This window comes from Tenebrio molitor, chromosome 3 (genome assembly GCF_963966145.1).
Source record: "Tenebrio molitor chromosome 3, icTenMoli1.1, whole genome shotgun sequence".
NCBI classification, from domain to species: Eukaryota; Metazoa; Arthropoda; class Insecta; order Coleoptera; family Tenebrionidae; genus Tenebrio; species Tenebrio molitor.
Window position 1 is genome coordinate 9477060 of NC_091048.1, and position 22136 is coordinate 9499195.

Consider the following 22136-nt stretch of genomic DNA (forward strand, 5'->3'; position numbering starts at 1 on the left):
CGTATTTAAGTCCAAAAATCATTACTTATTTAAGTATGCAAATTAGTTGTTTATAAATCTGTAATATTAAATTGTAATTTGCGTAACTATATAAAATTAATTAAACACAAATAATTCAATGATATTTTGTAATCAATTTTTGGTTATTTATAAATTAATACTAACGTAATGCTGCATTTTCTTCAACTGGTATTAATTTTAAATGTTTTATCCCAAATTAAGTAATAAAATTATCTAAGGACATTTTATTTACGAATTTATTTAAAAAATAGATATATTATAACTATACACGCTATTTACGTAATTTAATATAAATTTTCTACTGTCTAGATACTGTATATCTCCTACTTACAATAGACATCATTTTGTACACACAAACAAGTTGATCGCTTCTAAATGTCCTCCATCTATTATCTTTGCTAATAAGCATTACGAAATAATACGGTATAAAAATCCTACAATTTCCTATCGAAATTATCGACAATCGCTAAGTACATCCATTATTGTAAAGTACACAATATATTAAATCTAGAAGGTAGGATTTGGTCAAGTAAGGAGCCAGATTAAGTCGTAATAAAAATTGTACGAAAATATGACATTTCTGAAATACCTGCCACAGGCACCACATTTATGTTTCACTTCGAAAGTTTTACGCTCCAGGTTGTACACTGTTGGAAGCTTGAGCTCCGTCGTCATCACTCTCGGCGTCTTCACCCGCAGGTTGCTCCTTGACTTCGTCGACTTGTCCCATCAGAGCTCTGTACTTCTTAGCGATGGCCTCCCAGTCGGTGACGTGCTCTATTCTTGTTGTGTGAGCACTGAAACTCAACTGGGAGCCCAAAGGACTCAGATGGGCAACCGAAAGGGCAGCGGATTCTTTCGGAGCGACTTGACTCCCCTTCTTCACTTTCGACAACCATTTGGCACCAGCTTTTGATCTAGGACTTAGTTGTTGCGGTCGTTGAAAACTACCCATCAGGTGTACCAGACTCTGCCGCTTTCTTGCTTTCACTGAAAAACTTGTGGTGAGGTAATTGTTTTCATTACCTGTTGTCTGTCACCTCTTTTCTTGCAGATGTTCACCAAGTAGAACAACCAAGTTGTGATGAGGTTGATTGGACTCGGAGCGGTTGTGGTTCGGTGCATGGACCTTATCAACTTGCTCAAACCGAATTTCCACTCGATGTCTGACTGGGCCTGATGACATAAATGCAACCAATGTTTAAAGATCAAGATTTATATTGTAGAGAACGATTTGACCATGACTGACGGAATTTTTACAAAAGTGAATTATTTAATCTATCTAGTCGATAATCGCTACCATTTCCAGGATGGTACTGATGCATCACGTCATCACCTCATTTATCTCCCCCTTTTAAAAAGAGAGGGTAACTTATGTATCTCGTATCCTCGCAAGTTCGATAATATTATCCACATAAACTAGTCCCGTTAAAGTCCGAGGGCTTTCAAAATAAAAATAAGATCAGTGATGGTCTTCTGAGTTCTGAGTACTGAGTTGACTTTTAAAACTTACGAATAAATTTTTAATTAGATATCTACTTTGTACCTCTATGTGGTCTTTTAATTTGTAAAATGAAACAAAACTAGGATGCAATGTAACACTCAAAACACAAAAAACGTGCTTTCAACTTCTACAAAATTTCTTTGTAGTGAACGTCATGTAATAACATATAGAGCGAAACTGAAATATTTGATTAAGTTTGGTTTAAAATCATTTTTAGCTACAAAACGTTCCAACAAAGTTAAATCTATTGAGCCAAATTACTGCAATAAATTTTCAGTTGGATTATGAGGTTATACCAGCTTTCCTAACGCCATTATTGTGGCATCTAAAGATACGTCATTTCAATAATTCAATACAATTACCTAATGGACCTTTACAAATAAGAATGCTCTCTGTCGTACAGTGACGTCACTGCGCAAAGGAATTCTGGGTCCTGTGAGACAAGAGACAACAAAGATGTTGACCGTTAAGTAAAATAACTTCGACGAGTTAAACCAATGAAAATAAGTGTAGCGGTCTCACAATGCGCAGATCTCACGCGCATATTTTCCATCTCTTATAAATGTAAAGGTGCATTTTAGATACTAAAAATTTAGCGTACTTTAATACATTTTCATAGAAACTTCAGCCCTTGCAATTTATTTTGTGATGTTAATTAAAATGTCCCGTCAGATTCTGGGTGGGGATTTCGTTGTAGGTTGAACCTTTACATGACACGTCAACACACAATTTCCTAACCTTACTTTCTGGCATCCGTGTTGTCAGACTGTCGTTTATGCAATACATATTGCTACAGTTTAATCAAACAAATATCCACGTAGCAAACTTTTGTGAAGCTTCACGAATTATTTCTATTCGTAAAAGCTGATTGAAAAGTAATTATCTCCGCCATTTTCTTGCGTTTTTTTATTTTAATTACAAAAGTAATCAAAACGAAAAATGACATTTCCAAAAGTGACTTGATATTAAATTTTCTTGGTCACATGATGTTATGCGAGATTTATTAATTTTAACAAAATTAATTAAAAAACTTTTTCATTTTGGAATTCATACCTTGTTTAGCAAACATATTTTTAAAATGCATGAAGTATATAATAATTTTGTTTTACAATACAAAAATTTCCGATAATAATGCGGAATCTGAAAAAGTGCCCCGAATGCTTGCAGCGTTTCCACGTTGAATGGCAAGGGAAATCCTCTCGAAAAGGAATTTCTTTGATTTTTAATCGCCTGATTCCGCAATAAGTCGGTTGCCGATGACATTAATGAAATCGTTGGCTTTAAAATAGAACATCATTATAAAAAATATATATATTTGATGATTTAAACCAACCTGTAAATAAAATATACATATTTGTTTCTCTCTGTATAGTTATTAAAACAAAGACGCAAGTCACTCCAAATATATGACTTAAAAAATCTACAACCAACACTCTTCTCTTGAAGGAGTAATAAAGAAACAATATAGTATTCCAAACCTATATTTACGAATTAGTAATAATTTTCATATTTCAAGTTAGAGATCGTTGAACATGGATTCTAATTTAATTTGAGTTATTAAAATCGTAAATTTTTGGATTAGGACTTGTCTCGGAAATTTCTTCTACAGCAGCAGGGAAGATCAAAATTTTAGGTGGCAAAGATTTCTGTAGATACATTAGAAAGCATATCAGGGTGTCATTATGATTGCCTACTTCCTCAAAATCGGGCCAAAATACATGACTATAGTCATGATATCATCTCTGGTTCTTTGGTAAATGTAAATTATAATATACCTACATAAATTTAAATTCATAATAAAAATTTAACCTGTACTAGCTCAGTGCGCATGCTTGCCAGCTTATATTTTTTGGCTCAGATTTTTTAAACTAATCAAGCACTATGTATTTAATTTCTGATTACAACAGTCATGCGCATCATGGTTCATGCATTATAGCATGCGCACATTGAGCAATTCCTAGCACAGCTTAAATTGTGACAAATGAAAGCAAGTCTCTAAAGAACCACAGATGACCTCATCACCATATTTGGCTACGGAGGTATATCCGATCTTGATTTGTTTTCTCGCTACTGGAGTGTACCTAAAACTGAGGTCTGCTAGGGGTTATGCTAGGAATTTCCTACACACAAATCCCATTAGGGCAATAGTTGATTCCCCGGAGGTAAAATGTAAATATAAATATTTAGAACACTATATCATATGAACGAGTAAGGTTAAGGTCTGTAGATTTTCTAACATACTTAAAATCACCAAGCAAAAATAGTTCAAAAAATTGTGTTAGGTAGTGCTCCTCAAAAATGCAAAAATTTAAAAACTACAAAACGGTAATGGTGGCCTTTTAAATAAATAAACATCGGTAAAAGTACAGTTTTAGATCTAATTCCTAGATTACACCAACAATCATTACTACCAACAGTGACGTAGTGTTATATCTTGATATTTCGTAACATCTTCGAAGTTGCTGTTAACGATCATAAGCATTGGTACGACATAAAGCACATCTAATCACTATGAACAATTTTTGTCACATAAAGCACACACTGACCCGACCACGTCCGAATATGTAGATACCAAAAGCTCAAACAGTACTTTCATGTAGTGATTGTGGAAGCTGATGAAGCTATGATGATTTAGTATACAAAATGTGGATAAGTATGGAGTAGAATGTTGGAGTAGATCTATGAAGCTTCTCTGTCCTGCGTGTTTCTACTATGATCCAGTCCAAGAGAACTGGTTTCGCGGAGAACAACGAGCAAGCAGCGTGTTGTGGTGCTACATATTGGGGCTACCTTGGCGTTACCTGGATACGCTGATAGGTATCCGTCATCATAGCAATGAGTAGATTAATCAGCACTACGACAGAGACGAGCATGTATACGCCGAACCCAATCTTAAACAGGACCTCAGTCCAGGTGGGTTGGTTATTATTTTTCGTGGCCTTATAGGTGTCGATTTTCAAGGCGTCGGTATCGGTTTGGCCAAATACGGCAAAAAACAGCAACTCGAAAGCTCTGATCGGGTTCTTTTGGACTGGAATCACAAAATATACAAAAAGTGATTACCTGGATGCGTTGGTATGTATCGGACATCATGGCAATTAGAAGGTTTATCAATACGACGACGGACACCAACATGTAGATGCCGAAAACCACCTTGAAGAGGTTGTCCGTCCACGGAGGCCGCAATAAATGCTTATCCTTCGTTGTCAACTCGTCGTATGTCGTCATGCCGAAAACGGCGAAAAATAACAGCTCGAAGGCTAGCAGCGGGTTCATTACCACTGGGAACATCACACTAATCAATCACCACGTCCAACAAAACTGACCTGATCTTAAGGACACAAACGACGCAAAATCATGCCGACGACAACACAAAGGATCCTTCTCAAATCGCAATCGAACATTTGAAAAAAATCCTTCCGACAGATAACAAACTATGAACAGCACCACAAGAGACAGTCACACACATAAACGTACGTATAAGAAAGCGTGACGCCTCACAATTGGCAGGACACCTAAAAGGATAACTGGTTTTACTATACACCTGAGGAAAGAACTGTACATCAGTTGAACAACAAAGAAACAAAGGACGCTACACTGGGTTGGCCACATCGGCACTTACGGGGCGGAGGACGTCTGCAATAACAAGTCGTGGGTATAGGGCATCCCTCTGTAACCAAAGTGTTCCGTTTTGCCATATTCACCAAAAAGAAAAAATTTACCTCATATACATATTTATGTACATTCGGTGCATAAAAATACGTAAATGTTGCAAGATGTGAGAGATTGTAGGTAAATAAATAAATGTTAACTTACCATCACCAAAGTATTTTTTGTTCCTTTTTGGAGTCAGATCGCCATTCTGGAACGGTTGGTTCATAGCAACGAACTGCATGGAAAATCCGAACACAAAAATTGCCAAAACGGCCAAGAACCTGGCGAGGTCCTTCATCAAGTTACCTATAATAATGGCCCAAGGTCCGAACAAGTGATGGAACGATAAAAAGTCCAATATCTGAACGCAAGCCAGAACGAAGGACAAAGCAAACAATTGATTTCTGCAGTACATGAGCGTGGGCCAGTAATTCTTCTCGACAAACAAAATCCCCATCAAATGAACACCCACACCGAAAATACTGAAAAGTAGAACCGACAATTTTATCCATCCCAAACCCGACTTGTCGCTCGGATTTGTCAGTTCAAACAAGAGAAGCCCGCTCAGCCAAATCAACAGAATCCATTCGTAAGAGTACGGTAGTAGATTTTTCCTGACAACCGCGTAAGGAGGAGTTATTCCGACTATTAGTAAAAACAACATCAAATAAACGTGCGAGGTCAAATACGACATGAATTTTATGATCGGTACTTTGTAATATTTGTGGCCCAAAGGAAGAGTGAAAGCTATCCAGACCGGTGGACAAATTATAAACAGCACAAAAAGAAGGAGCGTACGCCACGCCGCCCAATTGAGCGCCCCTCTCCAGAGTTCCTGCAAAAATCGTCACAATCACTTATGGATTCATCTAGGTACGACTAACAAAGAAGCATCACATGACTTTTACCTAGTCTTTACCTGGAGATAACGCTGGACCACAGTGTGGGCAATCACTTCTTTCTGTTCGTTCTCGATCAACACGTCCAAGAACTCGACGTTCCTTCTGTCGGTCGCCGTCAGAATCTTCCCGGCTGAATCGGCTCCCGCTGCCAAGGCCAAGAGTTCCGTGGCCATCCCCTCGCAGTACTTGCCGGCTGCGATCAAGTCCTTGGCTCTTTCCTTCTCTTTCGACGACAATACGATCAAAATGTTTGATAGTTTGGCAGCGGTGTCGACAGGTGCGGGCGAAACCAAGATAAACTCTTCTATCGGTTTGTTATTGTGATTCTTCGAGCACACCATCAAGTTGTAGACGAACCGGCGGTCCTCCATGAGGGCGTACGTGTCGTGCTCCTTCGTCATGAGATACTCCAACACGTCATGGTGACCCTCCGAGGCCGCGAACCAAATCGGCACGGCCCCGAGATTGGTCTCGGATTTAGGGGATGCTCCAGATTCGGTCAGCAATTTAACAACGTCGAAACAACCGGCCCTGGAAGCACAGTGTAAAGGCGTCCAGCCGTTCCTATCGGGCGCGTTGATCTCGGCACCTTGACCTGGAAGTATCAGTGTCGTAATTCTTATCTACATCTTAATTCGTCGTGTGACCTTAAACTTAAATGCTTAACTTTTCGAAGAGATTCGTTTCAGATTTGGACTACCAATGCGGGTTAGTGGAACGAAACCCCGAGCACGCGAACTGGACTATCTAATATTCTAAGTTATGACTTTTCATTTTTCGCACTCACCTAACAACACCTCCACCATCTGATAGTGGCCGTGGGTTGCAGCAATGTGAAGGCCGGTTTTGCCGTGCTTGTCGTGGCTTTGCAACAGTTCTGCCGATCGACTCAACAGCAAACCAACCACCGTCACGTGACCACCATAACAAGCCAAGTGCATGGGGTTGTAGCCCTGCAACGGTTTTGCAGTAGTTAGCAATTTGCAACAAATACCTCCAATCACCAAGAAGGAGAGAAAGAAATACCTACTATAGTTGGCGCGGCGAACCACTGGAGAAATTACGACCTGTTCACGTGATAGTTCTAGCGACGATGTCTGCCTCACCAAATTTGAATTTTGTACAGGAAATTTAAATCTTATTACTTTAAGAATATTTTTAACGCGCCCCCTTTACCTAATAGGAAACCATCCCCCGAAAATCACGTGAAGATCACGTCAGTTCATTACTCCAGTGAATCGCCGCGCCGACTATAGCAGAACAGAATCTCCAGAATTTCAGATTCTTGATAAAGCAACAATTTTGACCTGTCAAGATACTAGTTATTTATGCAACGAGTTTCTGTGTAAATTGGGCTTTTCTAATTACCCGAGGGACAAGATTAAAACACGAGCGTAGCGAGGGTTTTAAGGCCTCGAGAGCAATTAGAAAAGCCCAATTTACCCAGAAACGAGTTGCATACAAAATTTTATTGTTTGAAACGACGTCCCTGAAGCTTCCAAATCTTTTTAAAATGGTTTCGCATTTGCTTTTGACAGTTTTGACAAATTTTTCAAGACCTGTCAGAAATGTGACGTTGAATGTGTTGTCTAGGACTCTAGGGCAACGGTTCGTTATCTGCTCACTTTGCTTTAGGGTAGTTAAGAGGCAGTTTACAAAGGAGAAAAATGAGAATTTATGACAGTTGAAAACAATCACTTTTAAATCACTTTTTAAATTTTATGTCCGATCGGGCGAATTTTGCCTACTTATGGACTAGTTTTTAGGGCGTAATTCAGTATATTATAGCCCCGGGCTGTAAACGTTTTTATGGCCCTTGTTTATGCCGTTACTACAGTAATAACAACAACTGGCTTATTCCACCTTCCTGATTTTTGTGTCGTTATTTTAAAATTGAATCTATAATACCATTCACGATGTTTTGGCATAAGGGGAGGCTATGATTTCATTTTTTAACGTTGGATACATGTTTGATTTCTGTCATCTCTGCTGTCACTAAAGTGCCTGACATGCGAACCTATCAAAATGAACGTAACATGTTGCCGAATTTACCGTAATCATAATTAAGCGACTTTAAAACGTATTGATGGTGTTTGTATTAGACTGCAGGATATATTTTCAGTAAGTTACAATGAAGTCAAGTTTTTTTTTTGTGTATAAATTGAATCGTAGGTGAGTACAAGATAAATATGTAGCAGGAGGAAACAACGACCCAATTGAAATGGCACAGGGTTTTTGTAACACCTATTATAACTTCGCGATAGAGTTGTGAATTTATGGCTTGATCCTGTGATTGATATTGTGAAGAACTTATTTCGGAAGATTGGGCAAAATTAATGTGAAATCTTTCATTTGAAAACGTTCTTCCTTTAATAATTTCATTAGGAGAATCTGACTCGGAATTTGATTGGGATTTTGATGCAGGTAATGATTCAGAATTTACTAATGAAATTATGGAAGTTGAATAGTTTTGTTCTTTTTTGTCATAGACAATGGGTGTGTAAATATTTTGCAGAAACATTCGAATAAAGTAAGGCTTAATAAGTAGGTACAAGATTTTATACAATCTAGTTTTAGGAATGTTTTGGTTAAAATGAAAAATTCATTGAGAAGTTACTAACTGGTTGGTTAAGACACTGTATAGGTGGGTTATCTAAGTGGTGCATAAATTAACAGGAGCCACTTCGTCTTTCGGTCCCGGTCCCTACTATTCTGTAGTATGTTCAAGTCAGTTTCCTGTTTTGTAAAATTGGATTAAAAATGTGTGAGTATTGTTCTATTGCAAACTAGTAAAACTGACAACAATGCACTAGACAATGACGCAGTTTATAACCTCAAATTTAGAAAACCATAACCAAATTCAACAGACAGGCTTTACTGCCAACTTAAATGCACTTTTTCCACGGCCTCCCCTTATGCCAAAACATCGTGAATGGCATATACCTAAATTATTATAAAATTCAAAACTTTGACCGGACATAAAATTTTGTATGTACCACGGGCATAATTGGCGTTTGTGGCCCTTACCGTGTTATGGCCCTCGACTGACGTCTCGGGCCCCAATGTCACGCCACGGGCCACAAACGCCTTCCTTACGCCCTTAATACATAAATAACTATTGCGTAACTCAAGGTTTTCTGTTGACAATTCCACAAGAACACGCAAATATATATTTTAATTGATATCAAATGTGATAGTTGTACACATCAAAGAAATTGTTCAAAAATAAATTAGTAGATATTTCTGCAATACATGGACATCGTTATTTCTTTTGTGGTCGGACAGGTACCTACTATCCATCAACCCTAACGTGTTGTAATATAAATTACCATAATGGGTTCGTACTTTGAGTAATGTTACTCTAGCATGTCGGACTCGATTTTTAATACCCATTTTAATCAAAGGTCAGCCTGTTCGCCGAACCATGACCATATATTTTTTCTACCTAAAGTCTTCGGGAAACAACCAATGACTCGTTATCACGGATCTCGGCCATGGAAAGTTAAGGACTTTGAATTATAAATAGCAAACTCACATTTTCGTGGGTAGCTGCGTCCACCTGAACCCCTGCGCTGTTCAGCAACAACCTTACGACATTCTCGTTTCCAGAAAACGCCGCCAAATGCAAGGGGGTCATTCCTGATTCGTTGCCCAACGCCGGAACCAGAGACGCTCCGTTAGGTGGCTCAGACTTAACAGTACCGGGAACGTGAGTCAGCAACTCTCTCACGGTATCCGCTTGACCGAAGTAGGCAGCAACGTGCAGCGGAGTCACTCCCAATTTTTTGCTGGTAACCCTCAGAGTGTTCGAAGACCGCAACACTTCCAAGACTTGACCGTGGCCGTTTTGGGCCGCCAAGTGGACGGCGGTAAAACCCCCTTTGTTCTCGTCAGTCACCGACGCCCCAGCGCGTACCAACGCTTTGACCACTTCGGCGTGTCCTCCCTCCGCAGCTATTTGAAGGGGTGTGGCGTCAGTTAACTTGTTTCTAGCGGAGATGACTCCTTGGCGGTCGAATTTCATCAGTTCTTCGACTACCGTGACGCTTCCTTGCGCCGCAGCGATGTGAGCGCAAGTGTTTCCGTCTTTGGTGGTCGCCATGACTAGACTCGGATGTTGCTGTAAGAACAGTTTCGCGACTTCAGAATGGTTGTTTTGACAAGCCGCGTGTATGGGTTTTTGGCCTTGCTCATCAGTGGCGTCTATGTCGGCTCCTAGTTCGAGTAAGAGTTTGCAGACCTCGATTTGTCCGGCAGCTGCCGCCAGATGTAGTGGTGTTTGTTTTTTGAGAGTTAAGATGTCGATCACCGCGTTATGGTCCTTGATCAGGAACTTTACCAAATGGATGTAACCATTCATGGCGGCGAGATGCAGAGCGGTTCTACCATTCCGAGATTTTGAATTGATGAAGGCTTTGTTAGTGAGGAGGGAGTCGCATACTTGGAGGTATCCGTGTTCGGCTGCCAAGTGCAGAGCTGATCTACCTTCGTTGTCGAAGACGTCTACTCTGGCATGATTAGATAGAAGATTGTTGACCATTTCTTGATGACCTTTGTGGGCAGCGATCAACAGAGGTGTCCACCCGTTTAGGTTTTGCTTGTTTAAGCCTTTCTGGGCATCTGTTGGACTCATGTGGGTAATCATTTCCATTAGAACGTCATTGTTGCCGGCTTTGGCAACATAATGGAAAGCGGTTTCGTGGTGTTTTGTCTGCAATTTTACATCAGCTCCGTTCACTAGTAGAAGTCTGACCACTTCTTTGTCAGCTAGGGGGTTTTCTACTTCTTCTTTCTTGACAGCACACACGTAATGTAAAGCACTTTCATCATTATTGCTGACTTCGTTAATGTAAGAAGCTGCAACATCATTGCTTTTGTGTTCTTTCAAGTAGTTGATTAGATGTTGGACGACGTCTGGTCTACAACCCCTACTAGCTAAATGGAGGGCGGTTTCTCCATGCTAAAAAAAGGAAATAATGCAACGAATCAAAAACTAAGTTGCAGTGACCACCTTATTCTTAAACTGGGGATCTCCTCCATCTTCTAAAAGAAGTAGTAGAGTTTGAAGGTTGCCATATTTGGCCGCGACATGTACCGGTGTTTGTCCATCATCTGTGGTTAAATTGGGACCAGCTCCAGATTTTAAAAGCATCAAAGCACAACGTTCTCCGTCTTTGACTCTAGCTGCTATATGCAATGCGGTTTCCTTGAGTTTACCTCCTAAATAGTAATAAGAATTATTGCACAATGATGACATCATCAGTTCGTGGAAAGTTTTATATTATTCATCACTCACCTCTGATGTGGACATCCGCCCCCCACCCCAAGAGAGTTTCTACCACTGCTGGTTTACACGATTCAACAGCTATATGAAGTGCAGTGTAATTTTCCTACAAATTAAGCTTAATAATGAAGAATAGAAATACCGTGTCCAACTCACATTAGTTGTAACATCAACTTGTTCGCCTTTTTGCAGAAGAGTATTGATTAACCCGACATGGCCATATCTAGCCGCCGTATGAATGCACCTAGCTCCGTCCTACGGAACAACAAATTCTCCTTATCTAGCAATATTAGCATATTAACGAACATCAAAGGGTTAATATCTTTACCTTGTTTGGCATGTGGAGGTAGACGCCCTTTTTGAATAACATGGTCGCGCAATCTGCATGTCCGTAAAGCGCTGCGATATGCATGAGGGTGGATCCATCCTTTGTTCTTTCAAAAATACTAGCTTTAAACTTATCGGCCAACAATTCGATTATATTGGCGTGGCCATATTCTGCAGCCAAATGCATCGGAGTCCGGTCCTGGTTGTCGATGACGTTAGCCGAGGCTCGAACACCGTAAAAGTACTTCACCAGGACCTCATCTCCTTCAGCGGCGGCTATGTGGAGAGGGGTTTGGCCTTCGCCATTTCGTATGTCTACACTGGTGCCGTAATCCACCAGAATTCGGACCTTTCAGACAAAATTTTTATGGTCATTGTGTGAAAATAGTGTGATGGGGTGTACCATGTCGATGTCCTTCCGGCGAACTGCCAAGTGGAGAGCTGTGTCTCCATTGGCAGCAGCTGCTTTGACTTGTTCGGCCGTTTGTGCACTTAGGAGTTCTCTGCACATTGACTGATTACCAGCCTCTACGGCCAACAATAGGGGAATTTTTCCTCGCTAGAAGAGAACAATGTCGTTTGTCAGTTATTTTCTTTAATTTATATTTATTCAATGTGAAGATTGCAAATCAGAATTGTTCTTGCAAAAAATTCAAAAATAAATACATATACAGACTGATTCGCATAACTTTTCGACCCTAACAAAATTTAAATGCTGTAATACGATATCTGGACACTCCTGGCATTATTGACAATCACTTGACAATTCTTTTTTGTATAACTACATAATTCTAAAATATTTTTTGTTGTTTTGTTAATTGATAAAAGCATATATTATCAATTAATAACATAATTACATAAACATTTTTGTTTTACAATACAAAAATTTCCGATAATATTGCGGAATCTGGAAAAGTGCCCCGAATGCTTGCAGCGTTAATTTAAATGTGATATCTAAATTCGTTAAAAAAAACATTAAATCAGTAAATAAAGAAATTACCGTCCATTCAAATAAACTCCTTCGTAAAATAAAGAAATATATACACAACAAATACTTTTTTAACGTTTATATTACCCACTACATTAACTACTTTTATTGAGTAAAATATTTGTTTATAGTTAATGATAGCGTGTCAGTATTTCACTCTGATATTATGCAAATATCATTTAATTAACTTAAATTTATCCTCAAAGTTGGCGTTGAAGAGTCGATTGTGAACGCGTCACTCGTGTAAAAACGTAAGATTTAAACAGCTGATCCGTGATCCGTAATCCGTATAGTGCGTTCACAATCGATGCTTCAACACCAACTTTGAGGATAAATTTAAATGAACGCACGATCAATGTACCGAAATAGCCAAATCATAAGTGTGAATTAAAAAAAATAGCTTGTCTGTTGTTTTTCTAATTACAGACAATTGTAGAAAAAATATTCTATGAAACTCGTCTTTTTCGCTCGCGAAACAGAATAGAATAGGATATTTATCTGACTCTGAAGGCCCGACTAATAAAACTATGTATAATATTCACCAAATGCAGGGAGCGGCATTGTATAGTTGTATGTCCCGAAGTACTCGTATTATGATTAAATCTGAATTTACTAAGAACGCTCCCTGCAGATCAGGGATTGAATATTCCTTCCGAGTTTCTACCTGATTTGACAAAATTTATGATTATGAATGACTGAATGAGACAAAAATGACCCTCATGGTAAAATATTTTTAAAGTAAAATTACAATGAAACGGTCGGTACATCATCGTCATCTGGTGTCCCTTCGGTGAACAATTGAATATTATCGGTTTATTACTCGGGCCTTCAGAGTCAGATAAATATTCTATAGTTTATGCACTATGCACAAACATTTTTTTCGCTTATACACTGCGCCAAAAAATTGTCGCAACACATCGAATTTCGAAAATATTTTTTCTTTCATGATGAGAAAACATATCTACACAAATGTAAATGTCTTTATTAACATAATTTTAACATAGTATTAACATAATAATAAGTTATAATATATCATTTTTGCTTCAATTACTTCTGCCATTTTTAAGTGGGTAATGCAAAACTACGTTGGTGTTTGCGACAATTTTTTGGCGCAGTATACGTAAACTGAAAGACACTGAAAAAATTCCAATGGCAAAAATTTCCACTTTTGCAAGAGTGTATAACTAATGGAAAATAAAAAAATCATATTCCTCCCCTATATTTCAGAGGTGATTTTCACTCTTTCAGTGTACATAAATCAGCAGTTAATTTTTTTGCTTGTTTATAACGGGTGTTCAAATGAAAAGTTCATCAAGTTGGCTATGACTTTTTGATGAAAAAAGATAGAGCGAAAAAGGGATGATGCCTTCTTTGATAATTGACAGATGTCATTTGTGTTTTGCGAGTGTCTTTTTTCAGTTGAGTTTCGTTTTCTGTGGAATTATAATAAATCATCTGCTTTTACAAATAAACAACATTCGCATAAAATAATGGAAGTGAACAATAATAATCCGATGATGTTGTAGAGTTTTAAAATTGTTCTTCAATTAGTTTATTTTGGCCATTACAAGAACACAGCTATAGGGACGTGCATTGTCCTGATGAAAATTGATTTTCTGATGCGTTAAATCTGGCCTTTTTTGGCGAATACTTTGGTCCAATCGATCCAAAAGATTAGCATAATATTCACCGTTTATAGATTGTCCTTTTCGAAGATAATCTACCATCAAAATGCATTTTGCATCCCAGAAATCTGATGCCATCACCTTGCCAGCTGATCTCATGGTGGCTTTCTTGGAGCCGAGCCACCACGTCATGGTGTGCAGTTTTGTTTCAAGGGTATAGAAGTGGACCCAGGTTTCATCGGTTGTAACAAATCGACGCAAAAAATTTGTTGAATTCTTAAAACGGTCCAGACACTCTTGCAAAATTTGCATTCGAACAAGTTTTTGATCTAGTGTGCGACACCCATCGCGCCGATAGCTTTCTCATACCCAATTCTTGAGTTAAAATATTGAAAACCCGCTCTTGTGAAATCTATTTCAGACAATTTCAGTCGCCTGTCTTTCAAAACCACTTCGTGTATTTTGGCGACCATTTCTGGTCCAGTGACACTTTTTGGGAGTCCACAACGTTGTTCGTCTTGGATGCTGGTACGACCACGTCTAGACTCAGTCACTCAATTGTTTACGATCGCATATGATGGAGCATTTTCGCCCAATAGACTTTGCATTTTTCAAAAATGTCTACACGCTTTAAGCCTGTCAGATGCAAAAATTTAATAACAGCGAGATGCTCAACATTTGCCATTGCTAAAATTCCAAAACACGTTTTATCTGAAGAGCTGTTATTAACAGCAAACCATTTGACAGATGGATTTGAATTTTTCAACATTATCTAATAACTAATAAGATATAAAACTTTAAAAGTGTGTATAATTGCCTACATAGATGCGACACCTACATGGAGGTTAGTCATTTATCATCCCGCCCTCGTATTAAAACAATACTGAATTGGGGTTTAAAACGTTCTAGTTCATTATTATTAAGAAATTTAAAATATTTAGCGCCAGTTTACAGAAGCGAAATTAAATTAATCGTAATCAAATGCGAGATTAGCGGAACACGTGATCAGATTGAACCAATCGAAGTTTCGGATTCATGGGTTAATCGCGCGTTAAAATTTAATTCGAATTAAATGTTTAATTCTCTTTCTATAAATTGGCCCTAAATCTTGTTCCTGACGTGAATTAAAAAGATACTCTATCTTCAAGCGGTCGAAAATCGCACCTTTGTGTATTTCCATAGAGACGATTAAAGTGTCTTTTTTTTCTCAGCGGAGTAAAAGTATCGGGCCTTCAAATAAATATATATTTAGAGTAGGCGCAGGCGACATTCTAATTCTTTTAACAGTGTAAAGTAATTTTTGTAGGTAACCAATTATTCTCCGGAGTAGCATAGTATGCATAGTGAGCTTTTTCCCAATTTCATATTGTCATATTCCGTGGAGGGAGAATAGGGAGAATGCACTACAAAAATTAGAAATATTTTCTAACCTAATTTTATTTCGTTAAAATGTCAGGCGTTTCTTGTGTTATTTTCTACGCTGGAAAAATGTTGCAAACAATTGAATTTCCATAGGTTGCTCTAAATATAAATTTATTTGAAGACCCGTTACTTCAAGTGTCCATAGGGGGCTCGACCGAGTCAAATATAAGGTCATTTGAAGCATTTCGCTTTTTGATCATGTTTGTTATATTTAGTGAATATCTGAAGTATGTCCGATGCTACTGAAAACGAAATCCACGGCGACAGCTCCGGAATTGATCTAGATCGCGGCAAACTCAATGCAAATTTAATCCGACCACAGCCCCAAGGGAAAAGTGTATAATTTCCAGATAATTGGTCCTGATGAAAAGTATCTGGCAACACAGAAACCAATTAAACGTTAGAGCAGAACTTTTCAGACCTATTTTAGACGTTGTACCAAATATGGGTGGTACATTCTTAATTTTCCCATTATAAGTTCTGTTCTTCACAAACTGAACAAACTGTATATTATTACTTCAATTTATTAAATGGTTTATTTTCATTGTCTTGGTTTATCACAAACTATTTCAAATCATCAGCTGTTTTACTAATTTCTTTCAACACTTAGAAATTACAAACAAACGGCTAGTAAACTCTGTCCACTCATAGATTGCTTGACATAAATGTTACTAAAATTGTTCACTCTACGCTACCACAAATAGATCCGGCGCGAAATTTAAAAAAATGGAAAGAGCAGGTTTACACCTGATGTTTTATTATTATTCTTAGGAAAGACGAAAGATGAAAGAAAACTTCAGTACAGTAGGAGTAATATATTAGGTTTTATTAATACAGGGTATTTCACGAGTAATAATGTGCCCGACGGAATAAAAAATGCAACCCACAATACATTTTCGAAGTTCCGAAAAAGCTGGCTACTGAAATTAAAATATCCAGCTTTTTTCGGAAATGGCTAAACACAAGCAAGAGATTATTTAATATGTACTCTTATTTAATGCATGAACAAAAATTACCCTGTATCATTTTCGATGTTTGTAATTATAGTTGATTTCATATAAATGTTCATCAAGTGAGCTGTGCATGTGTAAAAGCACCTTTAATTTAGTTACATTACAAAAGTTACATTTATGAAGGTCATGTCCAATAAATCTTTACTTGGTAAAAATACAAAGACAAAAACAAATAAGAATTACTTTAATTTAATCACGAAAAAGACGTAACATTGCTTTTGAAATCAGCAATTTTAAAATAGACAAAAACTGAAAAATTAGTCAAATCGGGTTCGCGCAGAGCAAGCAATTTTGAAAGTCAAAGTCACTAGCTTTAGCTTTAATACCAACAGAAAATCAGATTTTCATGGCTTGCATTTATATGAAATTGAGTATAGATTCTTGAGGCACGCACTCACTTCACAAATTTAAAAAAATTAACAAAAAATCGCAACGGAACACATCAAAACAGCAACACGATCGAAACTAATAACTTTTAAAACCAGAGAATCGCAAAACAAAGCTCGAAAGATGAAAAATCGCAAATCTAAATGCTTAAACCACTTTGACAGAACTGACAATTTCAAATTTTAAATGTCATATAATTTATTTTTTGCATGGGTTTCATAACAACCAATGAGAATCAGTGGCGCGAATGTTTCAAGCATGACCAACTTCATTAAACTATGTTATGGCCATTCCAATTCCATTAAAATGGGCTTCGTATGAAGTATGTCATGGATAGTCATGGCCTACTAAATCTGAACTGCGCTGCGCTTATTACGGCCGTAACAAACTAGCTGAATGATTGATTCGGCTAACCTCAAAAAATCTACCCTTAACTAGCGCCATCTCTTTAAAGATATTAAACTACAAATCAACTAAATTGCCACAATAATTTAAATTTCCTTGAATTTCATCAAGGTTGAAGTACTAACATGGGAAAATAGTGCGTTGCATGTGGAGAAAATAACAACAGTTATTTTCAAATTCCCAGCAACCTCCAAACCAAATCCAAAATTGATAAAATTATTTAAAAAAAACTAAATGAAACATTTCACTGTAATACATGTTTCTTCTTTATTATCTACAGCAACTCCAGGACCCTTGTTACGATTAGTTTGGCTTCAAGACCGTGGGGTCTGTAAATTTGCGGGGCTTTTAAAAGACTTGGCTAATATTGCCACACAAGTTTTATCATATTTAATTCCAAAAAATCCTTGTCAACCACTGGTTACTACTTTGCATCCACATTTAATACAGAATTCCATATTTACCTGTGATAAACACAAAGATAAAATTTGTAAAGTTATTATCCAATTAGTAATTAAACCAATTTTAAACATTTGTTTATAAAAAAAAAAAACAGATTACATAAAAACGAAATCCATTCAGAATAAACTCACAAGTAGGAAGGTTCTAAAATTATAAACTTACGAGAAAGGTATTGTCTTCCTGCAGATAGATAGTTTTACTTTTAATTTTTCTACTGTGCTCTATCCATTTTCAGATTTTGCAATTCCATTTTATATATAAATATTATGTTTCATAATTTGATTATTGTAATTATTAGGTATTCTTACGTTCATGAAACGTATTCGTGAAAATTTATTTCGCGTCAAAATGACAAAATAGAAAATGTTAACCTAACAAAATAAACACGTTACGTGATTGTGATTGGATAATTTCAATTCAAATTACATTTTTCTTTTCTATTTCGCTAACAGATGGAGTTGGTTAAGGGTGAATTTTTTGAGGTTAGCGGAATCAATTGCTCCATTGAAAATCCGAGCTTTGTTACGGCCGTAATAAGCGCAGCACAGTTCAGATTTAGTAGGCCATGGGATAGTGATGAAGTGGTGCCATCTGTTTGTTAGACATCAAGGTAAAATTGCCGTCAAATTTGAAATTTTGTCAATCAAAAAGCTCTGAAAATGCTCATTAAATGCATTATTTGTGGCATTTCTGAAAAACCTTTATTTGAATTTCCCAGCGACAGTGGAGTTAGAGCTAAATGGTTTGAGGTTCTTCGGGAAATTTGTGGTACAAGAAAAGAAATTCGTTAACATAGTTTAATGAAGTTGGTCATGTGATGGAAATGAAGTGGCGATATCTAGTGAAATTTAGAATAACCACACATTTAAAAAGTTAATTATCAGGTTATGTTATATGCCATTTCATTGTCAAAAACTGTCAGTTTATACTTTTATGACGACGAAAACGTATAAACTGACAGTTTTTGACAATGAAATGGCATATAACATAACCTGATATTTAACTTTTTAAATGTGTGGTTATTCTAAATTTCACTAGATATCGCCACTTCATCTCCATCATCGACTTGTCATTTGGTTTACTTTTTTTCGACATTTGGGATGGCCATAACATAGTTTAATGAAGTTGGTCATGCTTCAAGATCTTACCAACACAATCTATGATATATTCTTAATATTTTAATGTTATGGTTTAGGGATTTTGTTATCTAAGGATATTTAAAAAAATGCATTCTATCAGTGGACGTAGTCTACTTTCAAATTACCACGTATAATACACGTATGTAGGTGTATAAAAAAAGTGGGTACGATTAAGTGAATGTTTCGATATAAAAAATTAATTTCTATGTAATCAGTAATCACAGAGAATTGTTACATTGTTAAAGACAAAAAACTGTGAAAGACAATGAACAGGTAATTAGAATATACAAAACTTTCCTTTGCGTTGGAATTTGTAATGTGCAACGTTAGTGCCAGTCACGAAAGAGCCTGAAAACGTATTTAATTCGATCATTGCTCTTTCAACAGACAAATGTACCCACCACAACTGAATCATATCATGGATCAAGCGAAATCGTGGTATTCGCACGAGCTAGTAAACCTCAAAATGAGCAGTCAATTTTCCTCGTACGTCAATACAGCCTTGCAATTTAAAAGTCGCCACAAAAACTAATCGAAAAACTTTGAAATATATAAATGATTCTGCAGACATGCAAAACAAGTGACTAAAAACGTATTTAACATTGTCATAAACAAGATCAACTTCAAGTGCGCTTTATGCAGGTACCATAAGTTTCGAATGCTCGGAACGTAAATGCCAATAAAATCCATAGACCGAATCCATTGACATTCGTATTTTGTAAGTTTTTCACGAGGGTTTCAAAAGCCATCTTGTACCAGGTGCTGGAAATTTCGACACGCGAATCCATCGGAAAGAGCGCCGAGACTGTGTAGACAGAATCGGATTCGATAAAAAATGATAAATAATATGTCAACTAATTATCCTAATCGTAAACCCGAAATAAACTTTTTCTGGTAGAAGAGTTTAAGATCGATGCGCGATTTGTGACTTACCCCGTCCGGTTTGAGTCTGATGTCCTTTCCTGCAGCCTGTAACAGCGCTCTCAGGATGGCCGTTGCGGTCCCAGTTTGCCGCGAAGCCACCAGATGGACCGCCGTTTGGTTGCGACTCTGGAAAATCGCGCGTTAACTATTGACGGAAGGAGGAATAATTTGAAGTGACACTGGAAAATTTCAACACTTGGAGACTTGCAAGAAGGATTTGTTGGCATGGAAACTGACAACAATTCACTCTCCAAGTTAAACATTAGGCCTTCGTTTTATTGCAATGTTTCAACTTTGTTAACATGCAAAAGCTGGGCGGATAATTTACAACGAAATTGAGGTAATCACGTCTGAATTTGATTTCACGACATCCAAGGGAGTAATTAAATTAGTTTGCGCTCCTCGCGTTTTACCTTTCAATTGGATACTTACCCCACCGGTTGAATACGGATCCACTCCTCTTTTGGTCAACAATAATTTGACCACGTCCTCCCTCGAATACATCGCAGATATGTGGAGGACATTGTAGTTATCCTGAAAATTGAACAGGATTTCAGCCCTCATGAAATTAAGATTAAGGTGTAGCTTTGCAATAAATTACAAAGTTACAGTTTTAATGCGAGGGTGTGTAAACACATCCCGTCAGTACCATATATTGTCTCAACATCGCGATTAACATCTTGTTTATTTAATTCGTTAAAAGCCTTTTTGTCAAGCCTGGATTGTTAAAGCTTCAATTAATTACTTCGAACCTACCCCAATCCATCGATCTTGTATTGTACGTTAGCTTTTTGATTGTTTGGCAACGTTTAACAAAATCGCTGATTAACAGGAACCACCGTGACCTACTGTGACAGAATTTTCATTAAAGGAAGAGAAAGTTGTCCTTGCTTTTGTGCTTTGTTCATTGATGGTCGCCTAGAACGTAGAAACCCGGAAACGTAGTACTGAAAGACACGTTTTTCCGGCATTGTTACTATCGATAGGAAATTGTTTTTTCTTTCAGCGGTCTTCTGGTTATTTCAGCCAGTTCGTGTTAGAATCATTGAATTACATGTTGCGACTGCCTCTTGACAGTTGTTATTATAATCTCGTACCGCAACCGTCAGCTTAATAACTGTAATCAAAATTCTCGAAGCTAGGAAAAGCAAGAAATCGGATTAATTCGCGGAATGAAGAAAAAGCTCTTAATATGGGTACCTAAAGCTCTTATTGCGTGACGCAGTGTCCTAGATTTTAAAGCACGCGTTGGTCTCGCACGCCTCTTCGGTAATCATGAAATCTTAGTCTTACATGAATATTAATGCGTAATTGATCTATGATCGCCATCACTAATAAGTAACTGTTTTTGAATCAACTGGAAGGCTGTTAATGTGCGCAGCATAGCAAAGTAGTTTCATTCTTGCAACAAAATTGTTACTAACAATTTTTCAATGGCTCATAAATGTCATAACGATAATTTATCGGAGCTAGATCTAGTCGGAAATGTTTTGAATTGATTAATGATACGTGCAGTGTAAAATCAAAACTGCTATCGATACAGATCGTTGCTGCAGTCCGCATTATTCCGCATAGTGCTCTCGGAAATCTGTAAGAACCGACAAAACTGAAAAAACAATGCAGCACTACGAAGGTTTGAATGCAAAACATTTTCCGAAATCTGCATAAGAATCTAATTAATTTTTCATACGAGTCTTTACAAAATGGTTTATGAGATTTGAACCACTTCGTATGTATCATAAAAATATGTATTTCGTTGTCTGGTTAAGTGGGGCGCATAAAAAATAAGAAGGAATAAACAGTGGTAAATAACCCAGAATGTAACTTTAAGAATAATATGTAAATTTAAGTAGGTCCATTTGTGTGTTAATGTATTTCTTAAAGTGTTTCATTCTAATATTTATTTTTAGATTTCTGTTTGAAGTCGCAACTTTTCAAGGTTATTTTTCTTGAAAAACAATAGCTTAAATGTGATTAAAGAAACATGCCCTGCAGGGAATTACCATATAAGTCTCTTGCTTGATGATAAATGGTATATGAATTAAAAAGTAGACATTGTTCGTGTTAAAGTTAATAAAG

The 22136-nt window shown here is 37.2% G+C and overlaps 1 protein-coding gene across 5 annotated transcripts in view; it reads right to left on the minus strand.

The window, feature by feature from the left end:
- Nucleotides 1-249: 249 nt before the first annotated feature.
- Nucleotides 250-22136, minus strand: part of nompC (no mechanoreceptor potential C) — a 33713-nt gene continuing 11826 nt past the window's right edge. Inside the window, exons 4-18 of one of the 5 annotated variants that reach the window (XM_069041776.1) lie at nucleotides 20490-20591; nucleotides 20067-20183; nucleotides 12096-12251; nucleotides 11694-12041; nucleotides 11522-11620; nucleotides 11378-11471; nucleotides 11093-11301; nucleotides 9617-11041; nucleotides 6869-7034; nucleotides 6099-6676; nucleotides 5269-6014; nucleotides 5148-5161; nucleotides 4589-4806; nucleotides 1062-1197; nucleotides 250-1011 (exon numbers count right to left, since the gene is read on the minus strand). In XM_069041776.1, the coding sequence (XP_068897877.1) occupies nucleotides 650-1011; nucleotides 1062-1197; nucleotides 4589-4806; nucleotides 5148-5161; nucleotides 5269-6014; nucleotides 6099-6676; nucleotides 6869-7034; nucleotides 9617-11041; nucleotides 11093-11301; nucleotides 11378-11471; nucleotides 11522-11620; nucleotides 11694-12041; nucleotides 12096-12251; nucleotides 20067-20183; nucleotides 20490-20591 (4770 nt within the window). In that variant the 3' untranslated portion in view covers nucleotides 250-649. Of the gene's footprint in view, nucleotides 1012-1061; nucleotides 1198-4326; nucleotides 4557-4588; nucleotides 4807-5002; nucleotides 5196-5268; nucleotides 6015-6098; nucleotides 6677-6868; nucleotides 7035-9616; nucleotides 11042-11092; nucleotides 11302-11377; nucleotides 11472-11521; nucleotides 11621-11693; nucleotides 12042-12095; nucleotides 12252-20066; nucleotides 20184-20489; nucleotides 20592-22136 lie in introns of those variants that run through there. The other 4 variants (XM_069041772.1, XM_069041773.1, XM_069041775.1 and 1 more) reach the window with 4 other exon arrangements.